Genomic DNA, 23754 nt, shown 5'->3' on the forward strand with positions numbered 1-23754 from the left:
TTTACACAAAACATCTCTATAAGTTGTAAGCCCAGGTCCGGGACAGTGAAAGAATTCACAAAGTGCTCTACTTGGGAAGTACATAAATTAGAGCCCAATCAGCTATGCGCCTTTCTTGATCAGGCTGGAAGAACCTCTTCGATGTGGAACTGCTATTTCCTCTGGCTCAACTGTCTGAGCGTGGGAACGTCAGGGCCGTCTATGAGCACGTCTTTCATTAATCAAGGAAGAAAAGAGAAGCAGGAAGAGATGTGATCTTTCAATGGTGAAATATACATGAGCTACAGGCACCTAGAGATTATCACCCTGTTTCAAAGTCAGCACCTTATAAAAGTTTCCACCTTTCGTGTCTACCAGCAATGTGAAGTGGTGAGAATTAGGATGAATTCGATTAGTAGACACAAAATAAGTCATTCAGGCCCTTCTTAGTTATGGCATTTCATTCTTCCTCCCTCCTTACTCAAGCTTCTCAAAAATGAATCGACTGTCATATCTTCACTTCCTAAAGACCTATTTATTCCATCAACCTTCTGCAATCTAGACTCTGTACGCTCCCAAAATTGCTCTGGTGAAGGTCAGTAGTTACATCCTATCTACAAGTCCAATGGCCAGGTACCATGTTACTGGATTATCCATCACTTTACACACTTCCCTCGGGTGATCTGGTCCATTCATAACCCCAACAACTGCCTACGTGATAGTGATTGGCTTCTGCATCTGCCATATCAGATGGGACATTTCTGTCTGCATTTCCCACAGACATTTCAAACTCAACGTGTCCAAAAACATCTTACCGTTCACCACGCTTGTGACCGAAAGAAAAAAATAAAAAACCCTGCCCCTTTCCCTGTGTTCATTGTAACTGCTGTTGCTACTCCCGGAGTATTTGGTATTGGGCATTGGGCTGATGAAAAGCTCTTCAGGCGATTCTAATGTACAGCCAAGGTTAAGAACCACTTGGTAGGATGACAATGATGTTTTCTGTGATTTCTTTCAGAACCCTTATCTCTCCAAGCAGTTCTGACTTTTTCAGACCCTTCCCTGGGGGTGGGAGCCAGACTTCTACCTGGGACTTGGACAGTGCCTGTGCTGACTCTAGGTGCCTAGACATGGGCCATGAGACCTGGTGTTGTGAGATCAGGGAGCTTCTTAGGTCAGAAGTACTCTGGTAGGGTTAGTGCCACCAGGGGCTGGTAGTGACCTGCATATACTGCTCGAAAGTGACTGTGCCCAGGTGTTCCTCATCCACAGCCTGGAACCTCTGCAGGGTTTCCAAGAGTTCCTCCTCCAGAGGAATGGGCCAAGGCAGCGCGACTACTAACAAGAATTTCCGCCAGTCCACGAACTCCGAGTTTGTTACCAATAAAGATGTTAACTCCTGCAACTAGAAGAAAGCAGGAAATGCCATTGGAATGTTTGTATGACTCTCTTGTGACACTCTACCTGCTCGCGTTTCTTAGTAAGAGATTCTGATGAAGGAAGTAAGATTTTAGCTTGGCCAATAGGGTCAGTTCTCACTTTTGTTCCCTCAGGTTCTACCAAGCAATCCACACCAGACAGAACTTAGTGTTTCTGATTTTTGCTTCCTTGACATTTATGGGTTTTGCTTACCGTTACACAAGGAATTGACATTTTTGACTGTACTATACTTTGTACCTTTTCAGCAGAGAAGGAATAAAGATGCTAATTACGAGTGTGGGAGGGCTCTACAACTTGTAGGGAAATACTCTTTAACCACTTTGTTTTCTTAAGGAACAGAATACAAGGAAAAGAAAGCACTGCCAGAATCATCTACTATTACTAGTTAGGATCACTCCATCTGGTAGTAATAAATACAAACTCACTGGCTGAGCCTCATGGTCCCTGTAGTGTTTCATTGACTGTCAGCATCGTCACTTATTTTCAAATACTGAGCATGAACATACTAAGTGTCTTAACTTGAAGTTCATTCATTTGTTCATCCAGGTTTATTGCCTGCTACTAAATGTCGGTTACTGTGCAGGTACTGGTTATTTGAAAACTCTTGACTTATTGATTAAAGAAGAATTCTCAAAGCTTGAAATCCAAACAAAATAGAAGCTTACTTCAGGTTGAGTGAGGTTCATCCAACTACTAGGAAAGTTGTTTGTTCCAAGGTTCATGGTTACCAAATCCAGCAGAACGTCAGCAAATGCTTTGTTTCCTATTATGCCTAAAATACAATGAGAAATATTTTTCCGTTTTATTATGTGATTTGTTTCTTTCACCAAAATAGAACAAATAATGGATATTTGTATAATCACTTTATTCATTCTCTTTAAAACCTTAGCCTTTAGAGAAACAGGAGACACTTTGGAAACATAAAAATAATAATCAATTTCCTGATTTTCTCCAATGGTTGTTTCTCAGCTAAGTCAGCACGTCTTTTTCGGTGAGTAATAAGTTGTTCAGACTGAGTAAGATACTGAGGCTTTATATTTTAGTTTGGAGTCTTCAAAACAGGGGCTTCCCTGGTGGTGCAGTGGTTGAGAGTCCGCCTGCCGATGCAGGGGAGGCGGGTTCGTGCCCCGGTCCGGGAGGATCCCACATGCCGCGGAGCGGCTGGGCCCGTGAGCCATGGCCGCTGAGACTGCGTGTGTGGAGCCTGTGCTCCGCAACGGGAGAGGCCACGACAGTGAGAGGCCCGCGTACCGCAAAAACAGAGTGAAATGTAGATGTAGAATCTCAAATTTTTCTTCCTATATCTAAGTTTTTAGCATTTCTAAAGTCCAACATGAACTTTATCATTTCCTCTAAACTTTAGGAAAATGTAGTAATCCTTTTAAAATTTCAGTGGTTCAAATAACATGTGCAAGGTTCAGATCTGGAAGGCAGTTTTCTTGGTAGCAAGAGCAGAATCTTTCTTTCTTTGATAAGACTGTATATCCAGCAGGTTGTTCAGAAATAAATTCTCTATCCTTTTTGATCGAACCTGAATATCCAATTTTATAGAGATGAGAATAACTTTCCCAGGTAGTGGAACTTTTGGTAAAATGATATTTACATGATACTATATTGGTTTACAGACAAGTTAGAAATTATCCATTCATGTTTCTCAAGATGAAACCGCAAATAAACTCAATTGAAACCATGAAGAGGCTCAAAGTATTTAAAAATTCTGGTAGATATGTAAAATATTTCCACTGTCTCTAACAGCTATGGTGCAAGCAAAGTGTAAGAAAATACTTTCAGTTCACATAGGAATTGTTTATCTGGGAACCCTAGTGTGAAATGTGAAAACTATTTTGACATTTGGCCTCATTACTTAAATGACCAAGGCATATAATAATATGGCCTTCACATATAATGCAGTAGCGGAAACAGATAAGCTTACAAATTTTGTTTACAGATCAAAAAATATTCTCTTTCCATTTGGCCCTAAGTTAGTTACCTAATGCAACCGTCATTTAGAATTTTCCAGGAAAAAGTTAATTGTAAGCCAGGCAAAAAGGAACTCAGATCATAATTATAGTCTAGTTACCCTTAGCAGTAACTCTCAGAAAGAAGACATCAAAATAATACCATTGCTTAGAAGTATATACTTCACCCAAAGAATGTGAAAGAATGTGTGAATATAGAATTAGAAAGTCAGAGGAAAACCAGTCTTTGGATTTTTGCTCTGTAGGTCTGGATGATGCCAAATGCCTTTTGTGTTTGATATGAAGACCGGTGATTTTTACTTTTAACTTTCGGGTTTTTGAAAATAGTTCTTTTTGCTATGATCAGTGATGAGGTCAACATTTGTCACATTACTAATCGCTTTCGTCAAGCCTTTCTGAGTTTGATGAACAATCCGAGACAGGTCTTGTGTCATCAGTTGAAGATGGTGTTCTTGTATTCCATCAGTGAATGGCTTTCCTAGGGTCAAAGTTATAAGTGTCTGGAGAATTCAACTGAATTATCAGGAGATCTGTCATGCTATCAGCCTTGACCTTGGCATGCATTTGTGACTTAGTGCCCTTCATCTGACTAAAGCCACGTTCTGCTTCAGCTGAACTTGCAAGGAGGCTCAGCACTAGGTCCACAAGTGTTAGGATGTTCGGATACTTGTGTAACTAAACAGAATTCACAAAATCCCAGGTCAATGTGTGGATGTTCTGAAATCTAGGAGGAAAAATGAAAAATGTAAAAGATTGAGACTCCTAAGTTTTATTCCAATATTTATAAATATCAACTAGGTTACTTATGCTCACCTAGCATAAATCTCTAATTTCAACATGCTCCTTTCTGTGTCTGCTTCGTCAATTTTCACCTTGGCAGCTTCCAATACTGGTTCATAATGTGCAATCAGGATGGACACCTCTTTTTCTCCAAATTCTGCAATCAATACGCCCAACAAAACATCACATATCTTAAAGACATGTATACAGACAATCAAAGAACAACAGATTCAGAGCCGGAGTTCATACGTTACCTTGATTTATCTTTGCTGGCCGCAGTTTAAAGCTCCCAGTCGTGGCTGCCTTCACCACATCTTGGTTGACATCTCTGAAACAGCCTCGCAGCCTCTTGATAAGATGTGTTAAAACCATGTTTCTCACATCAGAAATGTTTCGCTTTCCTGCGAGGAGGCAGTTACCCTGAAAGTGTGTGACTGAATCCACTGGGCGTTCTTTTGGCCCTCGTCTGGGAAGGGGAAAAACAAAATCCCCCAAGTAGACAATTATGTGCAAAAGCACGTAGCAAATGGTTTCCCAAGTCCATCTGTCTGGTTGGATAGACTCTCAGATCATCCCGGACTCCTCACCTTGTCTGATATATTCTGAGCATTTCCAGTGTTGACTCTAGGGTGGCAAATATAACAGCAATTGAAGAGTTTCTGTTCTGATTGACGCGGGACAGAATGCTGAGGACATCAGTGACACCCAGCAAGAAGTGGACAAATTTAACAATGTCTGCCTGCAGGAGGGACTCTACAAGGTCTTTGGCTTTCTGATGATTGGTGTCACTTCTGCCTTCCCTTTTCTGTAACATGGGCTAGGAAAAAACAGTGGTTTATCTTCCTCAAAATTATTATTTCAAATAAAAGTATTCTTTTTATTCTGAAAAAACTAAAATAGTACAGTATTTCAAAATTACTTACCGAATGCAGCTGCTGGACAATTGATATCCTTTGAGAAGATTCTGGAGGGAGGCCTGTAATCCTTGAAGCCACCTCCGGCCTCCTAGTTGAGAAGGTATCACAGGTCGAAGGTGAAGGCCTTTGAAAGTACCAGAGTACTCTTATGAACAGGAGAATTGTGATAGAAGTGGTAAGTGCCGCGGAGAAGGTCTCTGACATCGTTGTACAGGGGAATGCTCTGGAACGCCGCTTTGTAAGATACCTCGAGATGATGTGCAGAGCAATACACAGTCAGTGCACGTGGCTGGATTTCTCTTAAAAGCAGGGCCACCCCGCTGCCGTCTTCTCGCTCTGAGCCATGGGCACCATCACTTGCGAAACCAACCAGTTTCTTTGCCCAGTCTTGGTTCGATAGTCGAAGTTGAAGATTTCTCATTAGAGTGTTCTCAGGGGCATGTTTTATTGCCAGAGGTCCCTTCTTTCCCCCTGTCTGTACCCCAACGGTTTGGCAGTGTCCTTTCCCTGAGCACGCTCACTGCTTGTACACAAGGTCAGCTTCCTCGATTGAACTGTCTGAGATCCCATCACTGAGGACGGAGAAAAACTTACTTTTTTCTAATTTCTCTCTTAGAGTTCGCTGTTCTACTTCAGCAATAAACTATGTAAATGTTCTGGCCGATTTGTTCATTCTGAATACCGGGCCAGTATCATCACCCTTCATATCATCTAACGAGCACATCCAGATAAAATCATTGAGGGGTCGTCCGGTCTTGGCGATGGCGTGGCAGGATGGGAACAAGTTCTCCACCCTCCTGAGGGTAACCTTGCTCATGGTCATCACCATCAGCTCCGTGGTGGTTTTACTCCCTGGGGAACCTCTTGTCACTTCCACGAGGGAAGCCTTGGTGTGAGCCTGGCTGAGATGGTGCGCGTTGAGAAATTCAGTCCGGAAGTTGTTGGTGCCATAAAAAAAACTCACTTGGTTTCCCTTCGATTTCACTCCATGTTTACGACACAGGCCACAGAACATAAGATCTAGTATCTCATCATATACAAGCCAAGGCTATTTTTTAAGACAAGCTTTCAAAAATTGATTTTTCCTCTTTGGGAGGTTACGGTCAAGCTTCTGAGGACTTTTCTGCTTTTTGGTGACTCGACTCAGAATGCCTACCTTTAAAATAACTCCATGTGGTTATTTTAAGTAATCACCAATGCCTACCCGCAGTTTTGCTTAATCCCTGTCCCCCCTACACTTGCTCATTATTCCTGGAACGATCTTAGTGAGTGCTTACTACTTAGCAGGCATTTTGGTTAGTATGCCAAGTGCTCTACATCATTTAATCATCATCACCCAGTATCCCTATTTTATAGTTAAGAAAGTAGGTCAACTACTAGTATCCATCACCATTTTATGGGTCAAAAATCTAGGGCACAGAGAGGTTAATTAATTTGTCCGATGTCACAGTGGTCATATGTGGTGAAGCTGGCGGTCGCTAGCAGGCAGTCTTACCCTCCACATTTACACACTTCATATTACAGGTTTCTCTTATGGACAAAGGGTGCTATGGTCTCCTTCCCCCTAGAATCCGTTTCTCCAGGCAGGAGAGGGGCACAGCATTTTGCTGTCATTTCCTTCCTGAGGTGAAAGACAAGAATCACAGGACATGAAGGGCAGTGTGTCTACAGGATTTGCTTTGGACGCCTCTCCCCTCCTGCCTCAGCTCCATCTTCTCTGACAGTGGTAGGGCCAACTTACTACAAGAAGGGCATCCTTCCCGGATGGCTTTGAGGGACGATGAGACTGTTTCTGAGAGCGGCAGATGGCTACTGTCTCCCCCAAAAGCCTCAACTAACCAAGAGGCAGGGGTAAGAAGCGTACCTGGCTTGTTCCCTGAACGGAGTAACTAGAAAGCTCTGTGGGTTTTCCTAGGCTTAGCATCTCTGAGAAAATTCTAAAACTATGATACTATATATCGGCAGGTAAGTAAGCCCCCTATTTTGGTCTGAAAGGTAGTTCAGTTAGTCTGACATTTACACAAATCAAGAAATACAGAAAGATTTCTGAGAAAAGGTACGATAAGAAAGGACTGATGCTATTGACAGGAATAGCTCACCAGGTGGCAAAATCTAGGGATCAGAGCAGAAAGGAGTGTGGCCCCCAGGTGCCCTGTGGTTTTCTCAGCGGGTAAACTCCTTCTGCTTGCTTAGATTCAGATCACAGAAATATGTCATGCACCTTCAAAATCTCAATGTAGATTCCATTTTCCATGGTGCCTGGAATACTCCGCCCCTGTTTTGCTTCCTGGAAAGTTCTATCCAAAAGTTTCCCATGGGCTACAGCCTTTGCTGACCCACACAGACAGCAACAACTACTTCCTCCTTGAATTCCTGTAAAAACCACATAGCTGGATGATCTAGCCTGGCCAGTACAGCCTAGACTTCCTGAATTTGTGCCCTGTCTCTGAGACCAGTCACTGATTCTAAGGGTCTCTACGAGGAGTTTGAAGGAGGGACCCTTGTTAGTTTTTGGAACAAAGTTATAGGCCTTGAACAACTAAATGCTTTGTCTCTTGAAGAAGGAGTGAGGGTACAGAAATTGCTGGATGGTGTTCTCTCCTGATAGCCTCTCAGCAGAAGCCAAAATAGCTATGAACTGAATCTCTATAGACATTACATAAAGTACTGATGGGCTTACAAGGAAAAGGAGTTCTTATGGTTTAAGTGGGGACTTTGGAACACTGCAAAAGTGTTCTAATTTCAACAGACTCCAAATTGCTTCCCTTGGAGAAAGACTGTCTTCCTGATGTGCTGACACTTGATGTTTGGGACAAGATGTAACTACCCAGAGCTTACTGCAGTACACAAAATGAGTGTTTTTGTTTTGGATGCTTACAGTCCGCAGGGAGCCACATACCTCATGGTTCAATTCCACCAGGTATTGTGTTTTTTTTCTGAAACCGCTCTGGGGTAATGCTGCAGGTGCCTACTAGGGTATGTGCACCTTCAGGATACCGAGCTCACATTTTGGATAATAATAAGTGTAGTTTGTATCAATATTGTATACTGCTATATATTATACAGATTCCACATATATGCATTAATATACGATATTTGTTTTTCTCTTTCTGCCTTACTTCCCTCTGTATGACAGTCTCTAGGTCCATCCACATCTCTACATAATCTCTATATAATAATGTAATATTACTTCAATTATATAATTAAGTGATAATGGCTTATATCACACTGAAATTGCACATTCAATGCACCAGGCGCTTTTAAAGCACTTTACATACATTAATTACTCTAATGTTCATAACAATCCCATGAAATACCCCATTTTCCAGATGAGGCAAGTGTGAGAAAAGAGGTTAAATAACTTGCCCAAGGTCATACTACAGTCATTTGACAAGAGGGGGATTTGAAAAGAGCTATCTGACTCTTCTTACTCATGGATGGGTCTTCCTCATCCAGCCATGGGCAAGAAGTGTATTAACGTGGAAACGCTAGTATGGGGGCTGATACATAGGGCCTAGCACCATACCAATATTGGCTACTGTCATAATTCTGAAAATACTTACTAAATCCCTTCTATGATGGGACAATGCTCACGGGAATGATACTTGGGGCAGTCAGTGGAAAGAACGTCTTGGTGATTTAGGCTCTCTCTTACTTAAGCTACTTCTAAAATTCTAAAGTATAGATCTGTGCTGGGTGGCAAGAAAAATGCTAAGCATGATAAGTTGTTTCATTACATTTTGCATAATCTTGTGTGATTACCACATATAAGGTCAGTTTTTATGGCATATTTGTGACAATCAACAAATGGTATTTTATGTCTAATTACTGCCTTTTCCAAAGGAGATTTAGAATCATGACAAACGGCAGAATTTGACAAGGAAAGGAGTGCTGAATATAAGCACTCCTTATATACTATATTTGACAGTATATGACACATTTTTAATTTTCCATTGTTTTCAGTAAGGACTATCTTAATGAAGACTTAATTTTCATACGGCTAACCAGTACTCAGTGAAAACTCCTTAAGCTTTACTTCTTTCCATTAATACCTTTTATTTTCTGAATTTTATTTTATTTTTTTTATACAGCAGTGTCTTATTAGTTATCTATTTTATACATATTAGTGTATATATGTCAATCCCAATCTCCCAGTTCATCCCCCACCAACCCCCACCACCACCTTTCCCCCCTTGGTGTCCATACGTTTGCTCTCTACATCTGTGTCTCTATTTCTGCCTTGCAAAACGATTCATCTGTACCATTTTTATAGATTCCACATATATGCATTAATATACGATATTTGTTTTTCTCTTTCTGTCTTACTTCCCTCTGTATGACAGTCTATAGGTCCATCCATGTCTCTACAAATGACTCAGTTTCGTTCCTTTTTATGGCTGAGTAATATTCCAGTGTGTATATGTACCACATCTTCTTTACCCATTCATCTGTTGATGGGCATTTAGGTTGCTTCCATGACCTGGCTATTGTAAATAGTGCTGCAATGAACATTGGGTGCATGTGTCTTTTATTTTTTTCTTTTTCAGTGTGATGCTATTTACTTCTTTTTTTTTTTTTAAATCTTTATTGGAGTATAATTGCTTTACAATGGTGTGTTAGTTTCTGCTGTATAACAAAGTGAATCAGCTATACATATATATATATCCCCATATCTCCTCTCTCTTGCGTCTCCCTCTAGGAGGGACACAAAGCACCAAGCTGATCTCCCTGTGCTATGCAGCTGCTTCCCACTAGCTATCTATTTTACATTTGGTAGTGTATATATGTCCATGCCACTCTCTCACTTCTTCACAGCTTACCCTTCCCCCTCCCCGTGTCCTCAAGTCCATTCTCTACATCTGTGTCTTTATTCCTGTCCTGCCCCTAGGTTCTTCGGAACCATTTTTTTTTTAGATTCCATATATGTGTTAGCATACGGTATTTGTTTTTCTCTTTCTGACTTACTTCACTCTGTATGACAGTCTCTAGGTCCATCCAACTCACTACAAATAACTCAATTTCATTTCTTTTTATGGCTGAGTAATATTCCATTGCATATATGTACTACATCTTCTTTATCCATTCATCTGTTGATGGACACTTAGGTTGCTTCCATGTCCTGGATATTGTAAATAGAGCTGCAATGAATATTGTGGTACATGACTCTTTTTGAATTACGGTTTTCTCAGGGTATATGCCCAGTAGTGGGATTGCTGGGTCATATGGTAGTTCTATTTTTCGTTTTTTTTTTTTTTTTTTTGTGGTACGTGGACCTCTCACTGTTGTGACCTCTCCCACTGCAGAGCACAGGCTCTGGACACACAGGCTCAGTGGCCATGGCTCACAGGCCTAGCTGCTCCGCAGCATGTGGGATCCTCCCAGACCAGGGCACGAACCCACATCCCCTGCATCGGCAGGCAGACTCTCAACCACTGCGCCACCAGGGAAGCCCCTATTTTTCATTTTTTAAGGAACCTCCATACTGTTCTCCATGGTGGCTGTATCAATTTGCACTCCCACCAACAGTGCAAGAGGGTCCCCTTTTCTCCACACCTTCTCCAGCATTTATTGTTTACAGATTTTTTGATGATGGGTATTCTGACTGGTGTAAGGTAATACCTCATTGTAGTTTTGATTTGCATTTCTCTAGTGATTAGTGATGTTGAGCATCCTTTCATGTGTTTGTTGGCAATCTGTATATCTTCTTTGGAGAAATGTCTGTAGGTCTTCTGCCCATTTTTGGATTGGGTTGTTTGTTTTTTGATATTGAGCTGTATAAGCTGCTTGTATATTTTGAAGATTAATCCTTTGTCAGTTGCTTCGTTTGAAAATATTTTCTCCCATTCTGAGGGTTGTCTTTTTGTCTTGGTTATAGTTTCCTTCACTGTGCAAAAGTTTTTAAGTTTCATTAGGTCCCATTTGTTTATTTTTGTTTTTATTTCCATTGCTCTAGGAGGTGGGTCAAGAAAGATCTTGCTGAGATTTATGTCAAAGAGTGTTCTTCCTATGTTTCCCTCTAAGAGTTTTATAGTGTCCAGTCTTACATTTAGGTCTTTAATCCATTTTGAGTTTATTTTTGTGTATGGTGTTAGGGAGTGTTCTAATTACATTCTTTTACATGTAGCTGTCCAGTATTCCCAGCACCACTTATTGAAGAGACTATCTTTTCTGCATTGTATATTCTTGTCTCCTTTGTCATAGATTAGTTGACCATAGGTGCATGGGTTTATCTCTGGGCTTTCTATCCTGTTCCATTGATCTATATTTCTGTTTTTGTGCCAGTACCATATTGTCTTGACTACTGTAGCTTTGTAGTATAGTCTGAAGCCAGGGAGTTTGATTCCTCCAGCTCTGTTTCTTTCCCTCAAGACTGCTTTGGCTATTTGGCTTCTTTTGTGTCTCCATACAAATTTTAAGATTTTTCGTTCTAATTCTGTAAAAAATGCCATTGGTAATTTGATAGGGATTGCATTGATCTGTAGAGTGCTTTGGGTAATACAGTCATTTTCACAATATTGATTCTTCCAATCCAAGAACATGGTATAGCTCTCCCTCTGTTTGAGTCATCTTTGATTTCTTTCATCAGTGTTTTATAGTTTTCTGAGTACAGGTCTTTTACCTCCTTAGATAGGTTTATTCCTAGATATTTTATTCTTTTGGTTGCAATGGTGAATAACATGTTTTCCTTAATTTCTCTTTCTGATCTTTCATTGTTAGTGTATAGGAATGCAAGTGATTTCTGTGCATTAATTTTGTATCCTGCAATTTTACCAAATTGATTGATTAGCTCTACTAGTTTTCTGGTGGCATCTTTAGGATTATCTATGTATAGTATCATGTCATCTGCAAACAGTGATGGTTTTACTTCTTCTTTTCCAATTTGTATTCCTTTTATTTCTGTTTCTTCTCTGATTGCCATGGCTAGGACTTCCAAAACTATGTTGAATAAGAGTGGCGAGTGTGGGCATCCTTGTCTTGTTCCTGATCTTAGAGGAAATGCTTTTAGTTTTTCACTATTGAGAATGATGTTTGCTCTAGGTTTGTCATATATGACATTTATTATGAAGTAGGTTCCCTCTATGCCCACTTTCTGGAGAGTTTTTTTCATAAATAGGTGTTGAATTTTGTCAAAAGCTTTTTCTGCATCTATTGAGATGATCATATGGTTTTCATTCTTCAATTTGTTAATATGGTGTATCACATGGATTGATTTGCATATATTGAAGAATCCTTACATTCCTGGGATAAATCCCACTTGATCATTGTGTATGACCCTTTTAATGTACTTTTGGATTCTGTTTGCTAATATTTTGTTGAGGATTTTTGCATCTATATTCATCAGTGATATTGGTCTGTAATTTTCTTTTTTTTTGTAGTTTCTTCTTCTGGTTTTGGTATCAGGGTGATGGTGGCCTTGTAGAATGAGTTTGGGAGTATTCCTTCCTCTTCAACTTTTTGGAAGAGTTTGAGAAGGATGGATGTTAGCTCTTCTCTAAATGTTTGATAGAATTCACCTGTGAAGCCATCTGGTCCTGGACTTTTGTTTGTTGGAAGATTTTAAGTCACAGTTTCAATTTCATTACTTGTGATTTGTCTGTTCATATTTTCTATTTCTTCCTGGTTCAGTCTCGGAAGGTTATACTTTTCTAAGAATTTGTTCATTTCTTTCAGGTTGTCATTTTATTGGCATAGAGTTGCTTGTAGTAGTCTCTTAGGATGCTTTGTATTTCTGCAGTGTCTGTTGTAACTTCTTTTTCATTTCTAATTTTATTGATTTGAGTCCTCTCCCTCTTTTTCTTGATAAGTCTGGCTAAAGGTTTATAAATTTTGTTTATCTTCTCAAAGAACCAGCCTTTAGTTTTATTGATCTTTGCTATTGTTTTCTTTGTTTCTATTTTATTTATTTCTGCTTTGATCTTTATGATTTCTTTCCTTCTCCTAAGTTCGGGTTTTATTTGTTCTTCTTTCTCTAGTTCCTTTAGGTGTAAGGTTAGACTGTTTATTTGAGATTTTTCTTGTTTCTTGAGGTAGGATTGTATTGCTATAAACTTCCCTCATAGAACTGCTTTTGCTGCATCCCATAGGTTTTGGATCATCGTGTTTTCATTGTCATTTGTCTCTACCTATTTTTTTATTTCCTCTTTGATTTCTTCAGTGATCTCTTGGTTATTTAGTAGTGCATTATCTTCCATGTGTTTGTGTTTTTTACATTTTTTCCCTGTAATTTATTTCTAATATCATAGTGTTGTGGTCAGAAAAGATGCTTGATATGATTTTAATTTTCTTAAATTTATTGAGGCTTGATTTGTGACCCAAGATGTGATCTATCCTAGAGAATGTTCCACGTGCACTTGAGAAGAAAGTGTAATCTGCTGTTTTTGGATGGAATGTTCTATAAATATCAATTAAATCTATCTGGTCTATTGTGTCATTTAAAGCTTTTGTTTCCTTTTTAATTTTCTGTCTGGATGATCTGTCCATTGGTGTAAGTGAGATGTTAAAGTCCCCCACTATTATTGCGTTACTGTTGATTTCCTCTTTTATAGCTGTTGGTATTTGCCTATGTATTGAGGTGCTTCTATGTTGGGTGCATATATATTTGTAATTGTTATATCTTCTTCTTGGATTGATCCCTTGATCATTATGTAGTGTCCTTCCTTGTTTCTTGTAATGTTCTTTATTTTAAAGTCTATTTTATCTGATATGAGTATTGCTACTCTAGCTTTCTTTTGGTTTCCATTTGCATGGAATATCTTTTTCCATACCCTCACTTTCAGTCAGTATGTGTCCCTAGGTCTGAAGTGGGTCTCTTGGAGACAGCCTATATATGGGTCTTGTCTTTGTATCCATTCAGCGAGCCTGTGTCTTTTGGTTGGAGCATTTAATCCATTCACATTTAAGGTAATTATTGGTATGTATGTTCCTATTACCATTTTCTTAATTGTTATGGTTTTGGTTTTGTGGGTCCCTTTCTTCTCTGTGTTTCCCACTTAGAGAAGTTCCTTTAGCATTTGTTGTAGAGCTGGTTTGGTGGTGCTGAATTCTCGTAGCTTTTGCTTGCCTGTAAAGCTTTTGATTTCTCCATCGAATCTGAATGAGATCCTTGCTGGGTAGAGTAATCTTGGTTGTAGGTTATTTCCTTTCATCATTTTAAATATATTGTGCCACTCCCTCTGTCTTGTAGAGTTTCTGCTGAGAAATCAGCTGTTAATCTTATGGGAGTTCCCTTGTATGTTATTTGTCATTTTTCCCTTGTTGCTTTTAATAATTTTTGTTTGTCTTTAATTTTTGTCAGTTTGATTACTATGTGTTTCGGCATGTTTCTCCTTGGGTTTGTCCTGCCTGGGACTCTCTGTGCTTCCTGGACTTGGGTGGCTATTTTCTTTCCCATGTTAGGGAAGTTTTCAACTATAATCTATTCAAATATTTTCTCAGGTCCTTTCTCTCTCTCTTCTCCTTCTGGGATCCCTATAATGTGAAGGTTGGTGTGTTTAATGTTGTCCCAGAAGTCTCTTAGGCTGTCTCCATTTCTTTTCATTCTTTTTTCTTTATTATCTTCCACAGCAGTGAATTCCTCAGTTCTCTCTTCCAGGTCACTCAGCCGTTCTTCTGCCTCAGTTATTCTACTATTGAGTCCTTCTAGTGTATTTTTCATTTTAGTTATTGTATTGTTTATATTTGTTTGTTCTTTAATTCTTCTAGGTGTTTGTTCTTTAATTCTAGGTCTATGTCTTTGTTAAACGTGTCTTGCATCTTCTCGATCCTTGCCTCCATTCTTTTTCCAAGGTCCTGAATCATCTTCACTACCATTATTCTGAATTCTTTTTCTGGAAGGATGCCTATCTCCACTTCATTTAATTGTTTTTCTTGGGTTTTTTCTTATTCCTTCATCTGGTACATAGTCCTCTGCCTTTTCATTTTGTCTCTCTTTCTGTGACTGTGGTTTTTGTTCCACAGGCTGAAGGACTGTAGTTCTTCTTGCTTCTGCTGTCTGCCCTCTGGTGGATGAGGCTATCTAAGAGGCTTGTGCAGCTTCCTGATGGGAGGGACTGGTAGTGGGTAGAGCTGGGTGTTGCTCTTGTGGGCAGAGCTCAGAAAAACTTTAATCCACTCTTCTGCTGATGGGTGGGGCTGAGTTCCCTCCCTGTTGGTTGTTTGGCCTGAGGCAACCCAGCACTGGAGGCTACAGGATATTTGGTGGGGTTAATGGTGGACTCTGGGAGGGCTCACGCCAAGGAGTACTTCCTAGAACCTCTGCTGCCAGTGTCCTTGTCCCCACGGTGAGCCACAGCCCCCACACACCTCTGCAGGACACCCACCAAAACTAGCAGGTAGGTCTGGTTCAGTCTCCAATGGGGTCACTGCTCCTTCCCCCTGGTTCCTGATGTGTACATTACTTTGTGTGTGCCCTCCAAGAGTGGAGTCTCTGTTTCCCCCAGTCCCGTCGAAGTCCTATAATCAAATCCCGCTAGCCTTCAAAGTCTGATTCTCTGGGAATTCCTCCTCCTGCTGCCGGACCCCCAGGTTGGGAAGCCTGATGTGGGGCTCAGAACATTCACTCCAGTGGGTGGACTTCTGTGGTATAATTGTTCTCCAGTTTGTGAGTCACCCGCCCAGCAGTTATGGGATTTGAGTTTATTGTGATTGTGCTCCTCCTACCATCTCACTGCAGCTTCTCCTTTGTCTTTGGATGTGGGGTATCTTTTTTGGTGAGTTCCAGTGTCTTCCTGTCAATGATTGTTCAGCAGTTAGTTGTGATTCCGGTGCTCTCACAAGATGGAGTGAGTGCATGTCCTTCTACTCTACCATCTTGAACAAATCTTCTCCATTAATATCTTGATACTAGTTACTCACAAGTATGTATTCAGTCATTTGTTTTAATGAAAGATTATTCATTTCTCTGAATAATTTTGTTTATGTAGCATAATTAAAGGGAACAAAATATAACTTAATCACATTGATACTCCTTGTAAATTTGCTAAAAAGAAAATCTTACTTTGGGCTTAGTATCATAATGATTGTTATATTCAAATATGTATGTTGTTTCCTAGAAAAAAATCGTCTATTCACCATATTTTAATATATTTTAGTGAGCTTGAAGTTTGCATCTTAAATATCATAGGTTAAATTGAAATATGTGAAACAGTGTAAGAAAATGCTCACACTTCTTGGCTTAGAAATAACAGCAATTTTCAAGTTCAAGCAGCAAGTTCTATAGGATTCCACATTTAGAAATGTACTACTTGCAGCCAGTTGCTCTATACTTTCAAAATTGTTATTACTTCAACTAAGATCGTCTTTTGAAATTGTAGATTTCTAGGGTAAATACCATGGGATGTATCGTAAAAGATTGCTTTCTAATTCTTGGAAAGAATATGACAAACACTTCATGTAAAAGATGGATTGGTGTGTACCCTTTAACAAGAATGAATAAGAAAGACTCAAGTCAAAGGATGTTTTTGGGGCCAGGGAAATTGGGAGAAGGAGTGAGTGGTAATCATTGGATTTCCTCAGGGAGGGGTAACATTAACATTTGCTGCCTGACTTCTAAGATGTCATCAGAGAACCTCTAATTCTGTGACTCTGGGTTCCAGAAAATGGAATGATTATTACTTTGCTTTCCTTTTATACATTAGAAAAATGATGACAATGAATATTATTTCTATTGATAGATCCCCTGATACTGTGCTAAGTATTTTACATGTATTTAAAAAGTGCCATATGCAATATATATATTTTCAAATAGTATAACTGAGCCAATAACAAAGAAAAGGGTTTAAACTCTTTGCTTATAGATCGTAACTCATTTTGTACTATCAAGATCCCCAAATCTCACAGTATTGTATAGCTTTGTCAATTCTGTGTTAATTACAGCAATTATTCTTAAATCTGGATAATTCTCTAGATTGGGTGGCTGGAGGTGGTTCCCCAGACAGAGCTGACCTCTGCATCTGTTTTCCTGCAGTCCATGCAACTGGGGAGGGAGAAGCAGAGAGGTCCCTGACCCTTCCTCAAACATCCATACTCAAGCCGCAAACCTACACATTTTCTGGTGGCCGTTCCCCCAACTTTAAATATCCTCTGTATCCTTGACATCCAGTCACTCTTTACTTCTTTCAATTCCTCCCTCCGAGGTGTTTTTCCACACAATTTTCCTGACCAACCTTATTGCACACTGATTCACCTTTGCTTTGCATTCTTGAGCACTTTTATCAAGTTCAGATTCTGTTCCAGAGGAGCACCTAGATAGAAGTTTATACTTTCTTCTTCTTTGCTTGCCTTTTCAAATTACACTCTAAGTCCCTAGGGCAAGTGGTTTTCCTTTTACACCTACTTTTAAAATATATATTTATACATAATTATCACCCTTCTCCTTTACCTCCCTTTCTTTCTTCTCCCTTCCTTCCTCTTCCTATCATACTTTGAAAGCCGTTGTATGCTACCAAACTCTGAAAATAGATAAATGTGTCAGTTGACATCTTTTAGTCTCAACGGTTTCTAGAGTTAATCTTCTAAGACATACGTATGTCAAGTTATAGCTGATATTTGTAATTTATGTTTAAACTTTTAATTGAAATTCAAACTCTGATTTCAAGGTTGGACCCAAGAATGTATTACGATTATCGCCATGAATACTAAGGTCCTTTCTGAAAGGGATTATGAGTGGTTGATAATTTTCCTACTCAAATGCTCACCAAAACTTTAAATTTTGACCAGCTTCTAGTCACCCTAGTTTAGGATTAAAGCAAATTATACTTCATATACGTCTTCTTATTTTATATGTAAACAATATGGATAAAATGAAGAGCAAAAGCAACTTTGAAGAAGGAAATACATAATAAAAAGACATTGTAAGCCCACACAAAGGGAAAGAGGATGGAATCTACCTGACTGAAAGACTGAAGGGATTTCATGAGCTGGCTTTATACAACTGAGATTTTTTTCCTGTACCAGCTGACGGCCATATCTTTTTGACCAGCTGCTTCCTGCTAAATGTTGCCAATCTGAGTTGGTGTTCATCCACTGCTGTAGTGTGTGCCTTTATATCTTGGAGGTGTAGACCCACTCAAGCTGATTAGATGAGGTGACACTTGCTAGGGTAGGGGTCTACCCAGGGAAATGTTTACATCTGTTTCACCCACTGAGCTTAGCAAGGAAGTCTTCAGATTTAAAGCAAAGTAATACTCTTTTGACTAATGAGATCTAATGTGGTTTTCTGGGATAACTGAACTTTAAAAAAATAAGTGAAGTATAACCATTATGAAAGTGAAGTTGTGTTAGTACTAGACAAATGTCAGTTGACTATTCTCTAGGGAAAAGTAATGATTTTTCCAGTAAGTAGGAGACGTTAGAAGATAAACCTCTTTATGAGAGGCAACTTAGTTTAGTGAGAAGGGGCAAAACCTTTGAACCTGAAGAGTCCTGATTGATATGTGACCACAGGCAAGTTCTCAACTGCTTGTGACTCAGTATCCTGACCTATAAAGTGGAGATGATAATCCTACATGTTCTCTCAGAATTACTTGTGCTATCAACTGATGGAATTCATTGATGAATATCTATAAGTAGAAAGATCCCAAATTAAAAAAAAAAGCCTGTGTAGATGCTACAGAGCCATAATAATAAAATGTGAAGGAAATCAAGAATCTGTGTGCAGAAAATAACATGTACACTTACATGTGAACAGATTAATTAATTAATCAATCAAGCAAATATGTGTTGACAAAGGTTCTGCTCTTGGTCTATGAAACATTGAGGGAAAAGGCAAACATAAAAGGGAAATTCTCTACTCCGTGGTCTCCCTTCCCAGACTAGTGGGGGAGACAGAAACACAAACTCAGAATCCCAGCACAAAACTTAAACTAGAAGTATGCACAAAGACAGTCTCTCAACTGCCAGATGGAGTAATACTCAAATTTACCCACCTGCCAGCCAGGGGCAGGGAGGGCAGGAGAGGAGAATTACCAGGGATGAGGATCACCACACTGCCAATGTATTAACCACTGTCTTGCTCTGTTTAATTCAGATCTATGTTGTATGAAGCAAATATGAGATAAATTAGAATGAAACAAGGGCTTGTTTTAGTGCCACACAATCCCAGAGGGCTGTTTTACTTCTGGACAGGTGATGGCCATCCTGGTTAATCTTAACCTTATTTTGTGCTCTTTTCATAATAATTACTTTTCTTACCTTTGGGTGCTATCTCTAAGAACTGATCCCGAAGATTGCCAAGCCGTTCGATGGTCAGGGTGCCATTTTCTTCTCTTTCTACAGGTGGAGGGCGTATTGGAGGAGACAGGTCTGGAAAGACTTTTATATCGCCGTTAATGCAGAAGTCTTCTTGGTCTAAATAAAGTGCATTCTGAATTTTGGTTGATGTTTCAATGTGATAGCGAGCTACCTCAGTTAATTTTTCCACACTGAAAGTGGAAAAATGAATAGGGTTATCTCCATTAAAATGCTATCAGATTAATAGTGTTTGCTTATTAGATATACACACAGAGTTAACACATTGGAAAATTTAGAAAATTTGGCTAAGCTAGAAAATTCAATCCGCATGATTAAAAAATTCTAATTTCTCCTCAAAGCCGTTTGTAAAAAAGCAGGGTATAAATAAATAAATGTAGATTAGAAATAAAATACATGCTCGTTCAGGGCTAAGAGTTACACATTTTATACAAAGTTGAGCAAAAAGAGACTCCACTAAAATGGTTTTATTAGTATTAGAACATATTTTACTGTATAAGCGATTATGTCAATAGATATATTCATTTTAAGTATGAACCAGAATAAAGTTATATGACATAAAAGCCTGTAAAATATGACTGTTAGGATAACACATTTATTTGGAATCGGGACAAATTGTATGTAAAGTGAATCAAATTTGATAATGGATGTCTAGAAAAGTGGCTTTTCTCTAACTTCATAACAAGGAGTTTGATGTTATTGAAGACACATTTGACAGAGTGGACTCTGACGAGATAACCCATTGAAATTGCTTTGCTATCTTCACAGAGAATAACAATTCCCAGCTAAATCATGTGGTATAAGCAGCAGTAGTTCAGAACCTTGTGGTGCAGTGGGAAGAGCCCTGGAAGCTGAGCTCTCATTGCAGACCCCTCTCCAGCCATGGGTCCTTGGAAAATGACTCAAGCTCTCTGATTTCCTCATCTTTGCACTGGAGCCAAAAACACACAACTCCATACCTTATGGTTATTCATGTGAAACCACATAGGGCATAGATTTAGGCTGTACTGGGGATTATAGTTATGGCCTTAATTAAAGGCCATTTTAAAGGCCAGAGAAATTTAATACATAAGTACAACATTACTGTATTACAGAAACAATCTTATTTATGTCTTGTAATAAAGATTGAACATGGCAGAAAAATGCATATTTAATCTGCTTTTATATAACTCTGGAACACCAAATATTTGTATACTGAAAATTAAAAAAATATATATTAGTCACTTTTTTTCAAAAGACAGTCTGGAATTTAATTCCAGCATACTGTATTTGTGAGTGTCCATAAGTCTGTATTGTCCAGGTACTTTTTGTTTGATGGTGTTTACGTGCTGGAAGCAAAGGAAAAGGGTACTGGATAGCTACAGAGCTTGTAGCCCTGAGTGAGGAGGGACTCCAAATGTAGACACCCAGCCAGAACCAGCACAGCAAAATAAGTGCGCCATCTAGTGGAAGGTTACCAAGAGTAACCTTCTCAGAAAGGGCGGGCGGCGGTGGTGGGGGGGCGGCTAGGGAAATCCCATGAAAATGGAAAGTGGGATTTGAAGTTCAAAGGGATCTGCTAGGTCGCACTATTTCTTTTTCTTCTTATCACTGGAGAATTTTTGCAAGAACCAAAAGAGAAAGCATAGCTTGACAGTCCTAGGTTTTAATTTCTTGTGGCCATATTCAGAGGTCAGATTTATATATATCTGACCTCACACACACGCACAAAATAAATCTGAGAAATACGAGTTCATCTGATAAAAAAAAAGAAACTTGGCCACGTGCCTCTTGATGTGGCCACAAGGATGGGCGCTGTGAACCCTAAGAATGAAGAAGATATGCTTTCATTTGTAGGCAGCAGGCAGAGAACAGAACTGAGCATCACTGCTTCACAACGCTGATGAGTGCCGGACAAAGTATCTTAGGCCCTGCTGCAGTGAGGTTACCAGGCCGAGGCGTGAGTGTGTGTGTGTTTTACTATAGAGCAACAGATACAAACAACTAGGCTGAGGATTTTACGACAGAACTTTCATTTTGAGACAAGGACTGGAGAAAACAAACCCTAACAACCATCTTCTAGCTGGCCGGTGTTGCTTCTGAGAATACTTGCCGTTAGTATACTATGTATGCCACAACTTCCAAATTTTCAGTAAATGTTTATTGCAAACTGTAGTGTATCGCAGAATCTAGATCTAGTAGAAACCTTTAAAACAGCCTGCTTGGAGTGCTTTCTTTTACAGATGAGGCCTATGGGGCCCGAAGTGGTTAGGCATGCTGTAATATGTGGACAAAGAGAGATTCTCCATCTCCTGGACCATCAGGTTTCCTGACTCTCCATTGAGGGCTGTTTCCGCCCTGCTGAGCTGCCTCTTTATGTCTTTCAGGGGAGAATTAAGCGGGTGAGACTTGCTGTCCCTCACCAGTAATGAGGATCTGGAAAGGCTTTGGAACCCAATAGAAAAGTAGAACTGGCTGTCACAAGGGAATCAGCCTAACGGGTAAAACATTCCTGTGAATGATTTCATCTCCCATTCATTGGCCCTGACTAATAAGTCTGGCATTAGAAAGACATGAAACATTATACTACTTCTAAAAAATATTTTTAAATTGCTTATAGTTTTACCTTGTAAACTAAGGTCCTCACTGAGCCGTGTGAAAACCAACTTCATAAATAACGTGCAATAGCGCACTTTGATACATGACTTACTATTGTCAAAAAGAGGCAACACAAATGCATATGTGATTTCCCAAAAGGTCAAAATTTCCATTTGTAAATGTAATTCAAGTTTGTAAACACCTTAAAAATCTTTGTCAATTTTGGTCTTCAGGACTTAACAAAGTAAACATTTTAAAAAGTCACGCAGTACTTTACCTGGCCATTTCATTCAAGTACCTCTCCCCGAGCCACTTTTCCATGAGTTTATATACCTCAACTGCCTTTGTTACTAACTCTTCCAGGAAAGCCAGTGCTTTTACCTTGATCAGTTCAAGTCTGAACTGTGCAGCTGTCTCTATTTAAAAAGAGAAACAAACATTTTTTTACACGTTTTATATGTCATGCATTTTCTGATTAGCCAAATTCAATGTTAAACCAATTATGCTTTAGTCTGTGAAACTTTAGGCATACACTTGATATACCAGTATGGATAACTATACCCTATCCATCTTAGAAACAAAGCAATGTGTGGTTAGACAGTTTATTTAAACCAAAACTATAATTCAGCTTTACACGTAATTGCACTTTATTGCAATATACCCTTTGATAAATTGGAATGGGAAAACACAAATAGATAATTTCTGAATTTCAAAAAGGGGGAGGGTACTAAGTCTCTGGATCTCCCGTCTTAGAACCTTGGGAAGGCGACGCCATCATCCTTCTCAGACAGGTGACAGGAGGGTGAAGCCCGTGGTCCCAGCGCCCATTGATGCTCTGGGCACACAATGAGTCTGTGGATTTTCCTCTAAAATATCTGTCCAATCTTTCTTCCTTGCTTTTTCTATCACCACGATTGGGCACTGCTTTATGTCTCGCCTCAACTACAGCAACCGCCTCCGTCCTGCTTTCTCCAAGCTCCTTTCCCCACCTTAAATCCAAATCCACTTCCACCCGCCCCAGAGTAACCCAGCTCACCTGCGCATGTGCTCACAGGTGCTTTCTGCTCAGAATTCTTCACTAGCTCCCAGACGCCATAAGGGAAATGTAACTTTCTGGGCAGGGTCTATGCGACCCTCCACCTCCCTGATCACTCCTTCCCAGAATGTGCCTCAGACTCCACAGGTAATCCCCACTAGTCACCTAGCTCTCCTCCCCCTTCCCTGCCCCCGCTGTCCCCTGTGCACATTTCCCACATTCTTCCAGTTCTTCTCAAGCATGAATTCATCTGCTCAGAAGTCTTTCTTGACTCCTGCCATGCTTCCTTTGTCCTGTCCGCCTAATTCCAATATCACAACGTATTATAAGTGATTGTTTGCATTTCTCTTCCTCTAGATTGGATTTTATTTTTGTTTGTTGTTTTGTATATATGTGTGTGTATTTCTTTCAACTACTACAGGACCTGGCACATAGTAGAAACTCAGTAAACATTTACTATATAAATGAGTGAATTTAGCTACACTAGGGACCACATATAGAATGAACTGAAGGATGAAGCATACTTAGCTACTGAAAGCAGATGTGGGGACAGGCAACAGGACAAGCGTGTGTCCTGACTTCCTGTGTTCAACATCCTTCAGATTTTACTCTTGGCATTATGAAAGCAGGTGGTAGGAGGATGGAGAGAGGGAGAAAAGGAGAGAAGCAAGGGATGGAAAGCATCTTTAGTAGTTAGTTGTTTGAGTAGTTAATGGGTCCCAGCTTACCCAATGCTGCATTTTTATGGTTTTGACATCTAGTTTATTGACCATGGTTTCTTTCCAATCAGGATACTTTG

The 23754-nt window shown here is 39.6% G+C and overlaps 1 protein-coding gene across 1 annotated transcript in view; it reads right to left on the bottom strand.

Annotated features, from left to right (window-relative positions):
* The window catches only part of SPEF2 (sperm flagellar 2), a 171259-nt gene that overhangs the window by 31120 nt on the left and 116385 nt on the right, over positions 1-23754 (bottom strand). Inside the window, 4 exon segments of the mRNA XM_032629118.1 lie at positions 1202-1384; positions 2085-2191; positions 19286-19515; positions 22197-22335. Of these exon segments, the coding sequence (XP_032485009.1) occupies positions 1202-1384; positions 2085-2191; positions 19286-19515; positions 22197-22335 (659 nt within the window).

This window comes from Phocoena sinus, chromosome 3 (genome assembly GCF_008692025.1).
Source record: "Phocoena sinus isolate mPhoSin1 chromosome 3, mPhoSin1.pri, whole genome shotgun sequence".
NCBI lineage: Eukaryota > Metazoa > Chordata > Mammalia > Artiodactyla > Phocoenidae > Phocoena > Phocoena sinus.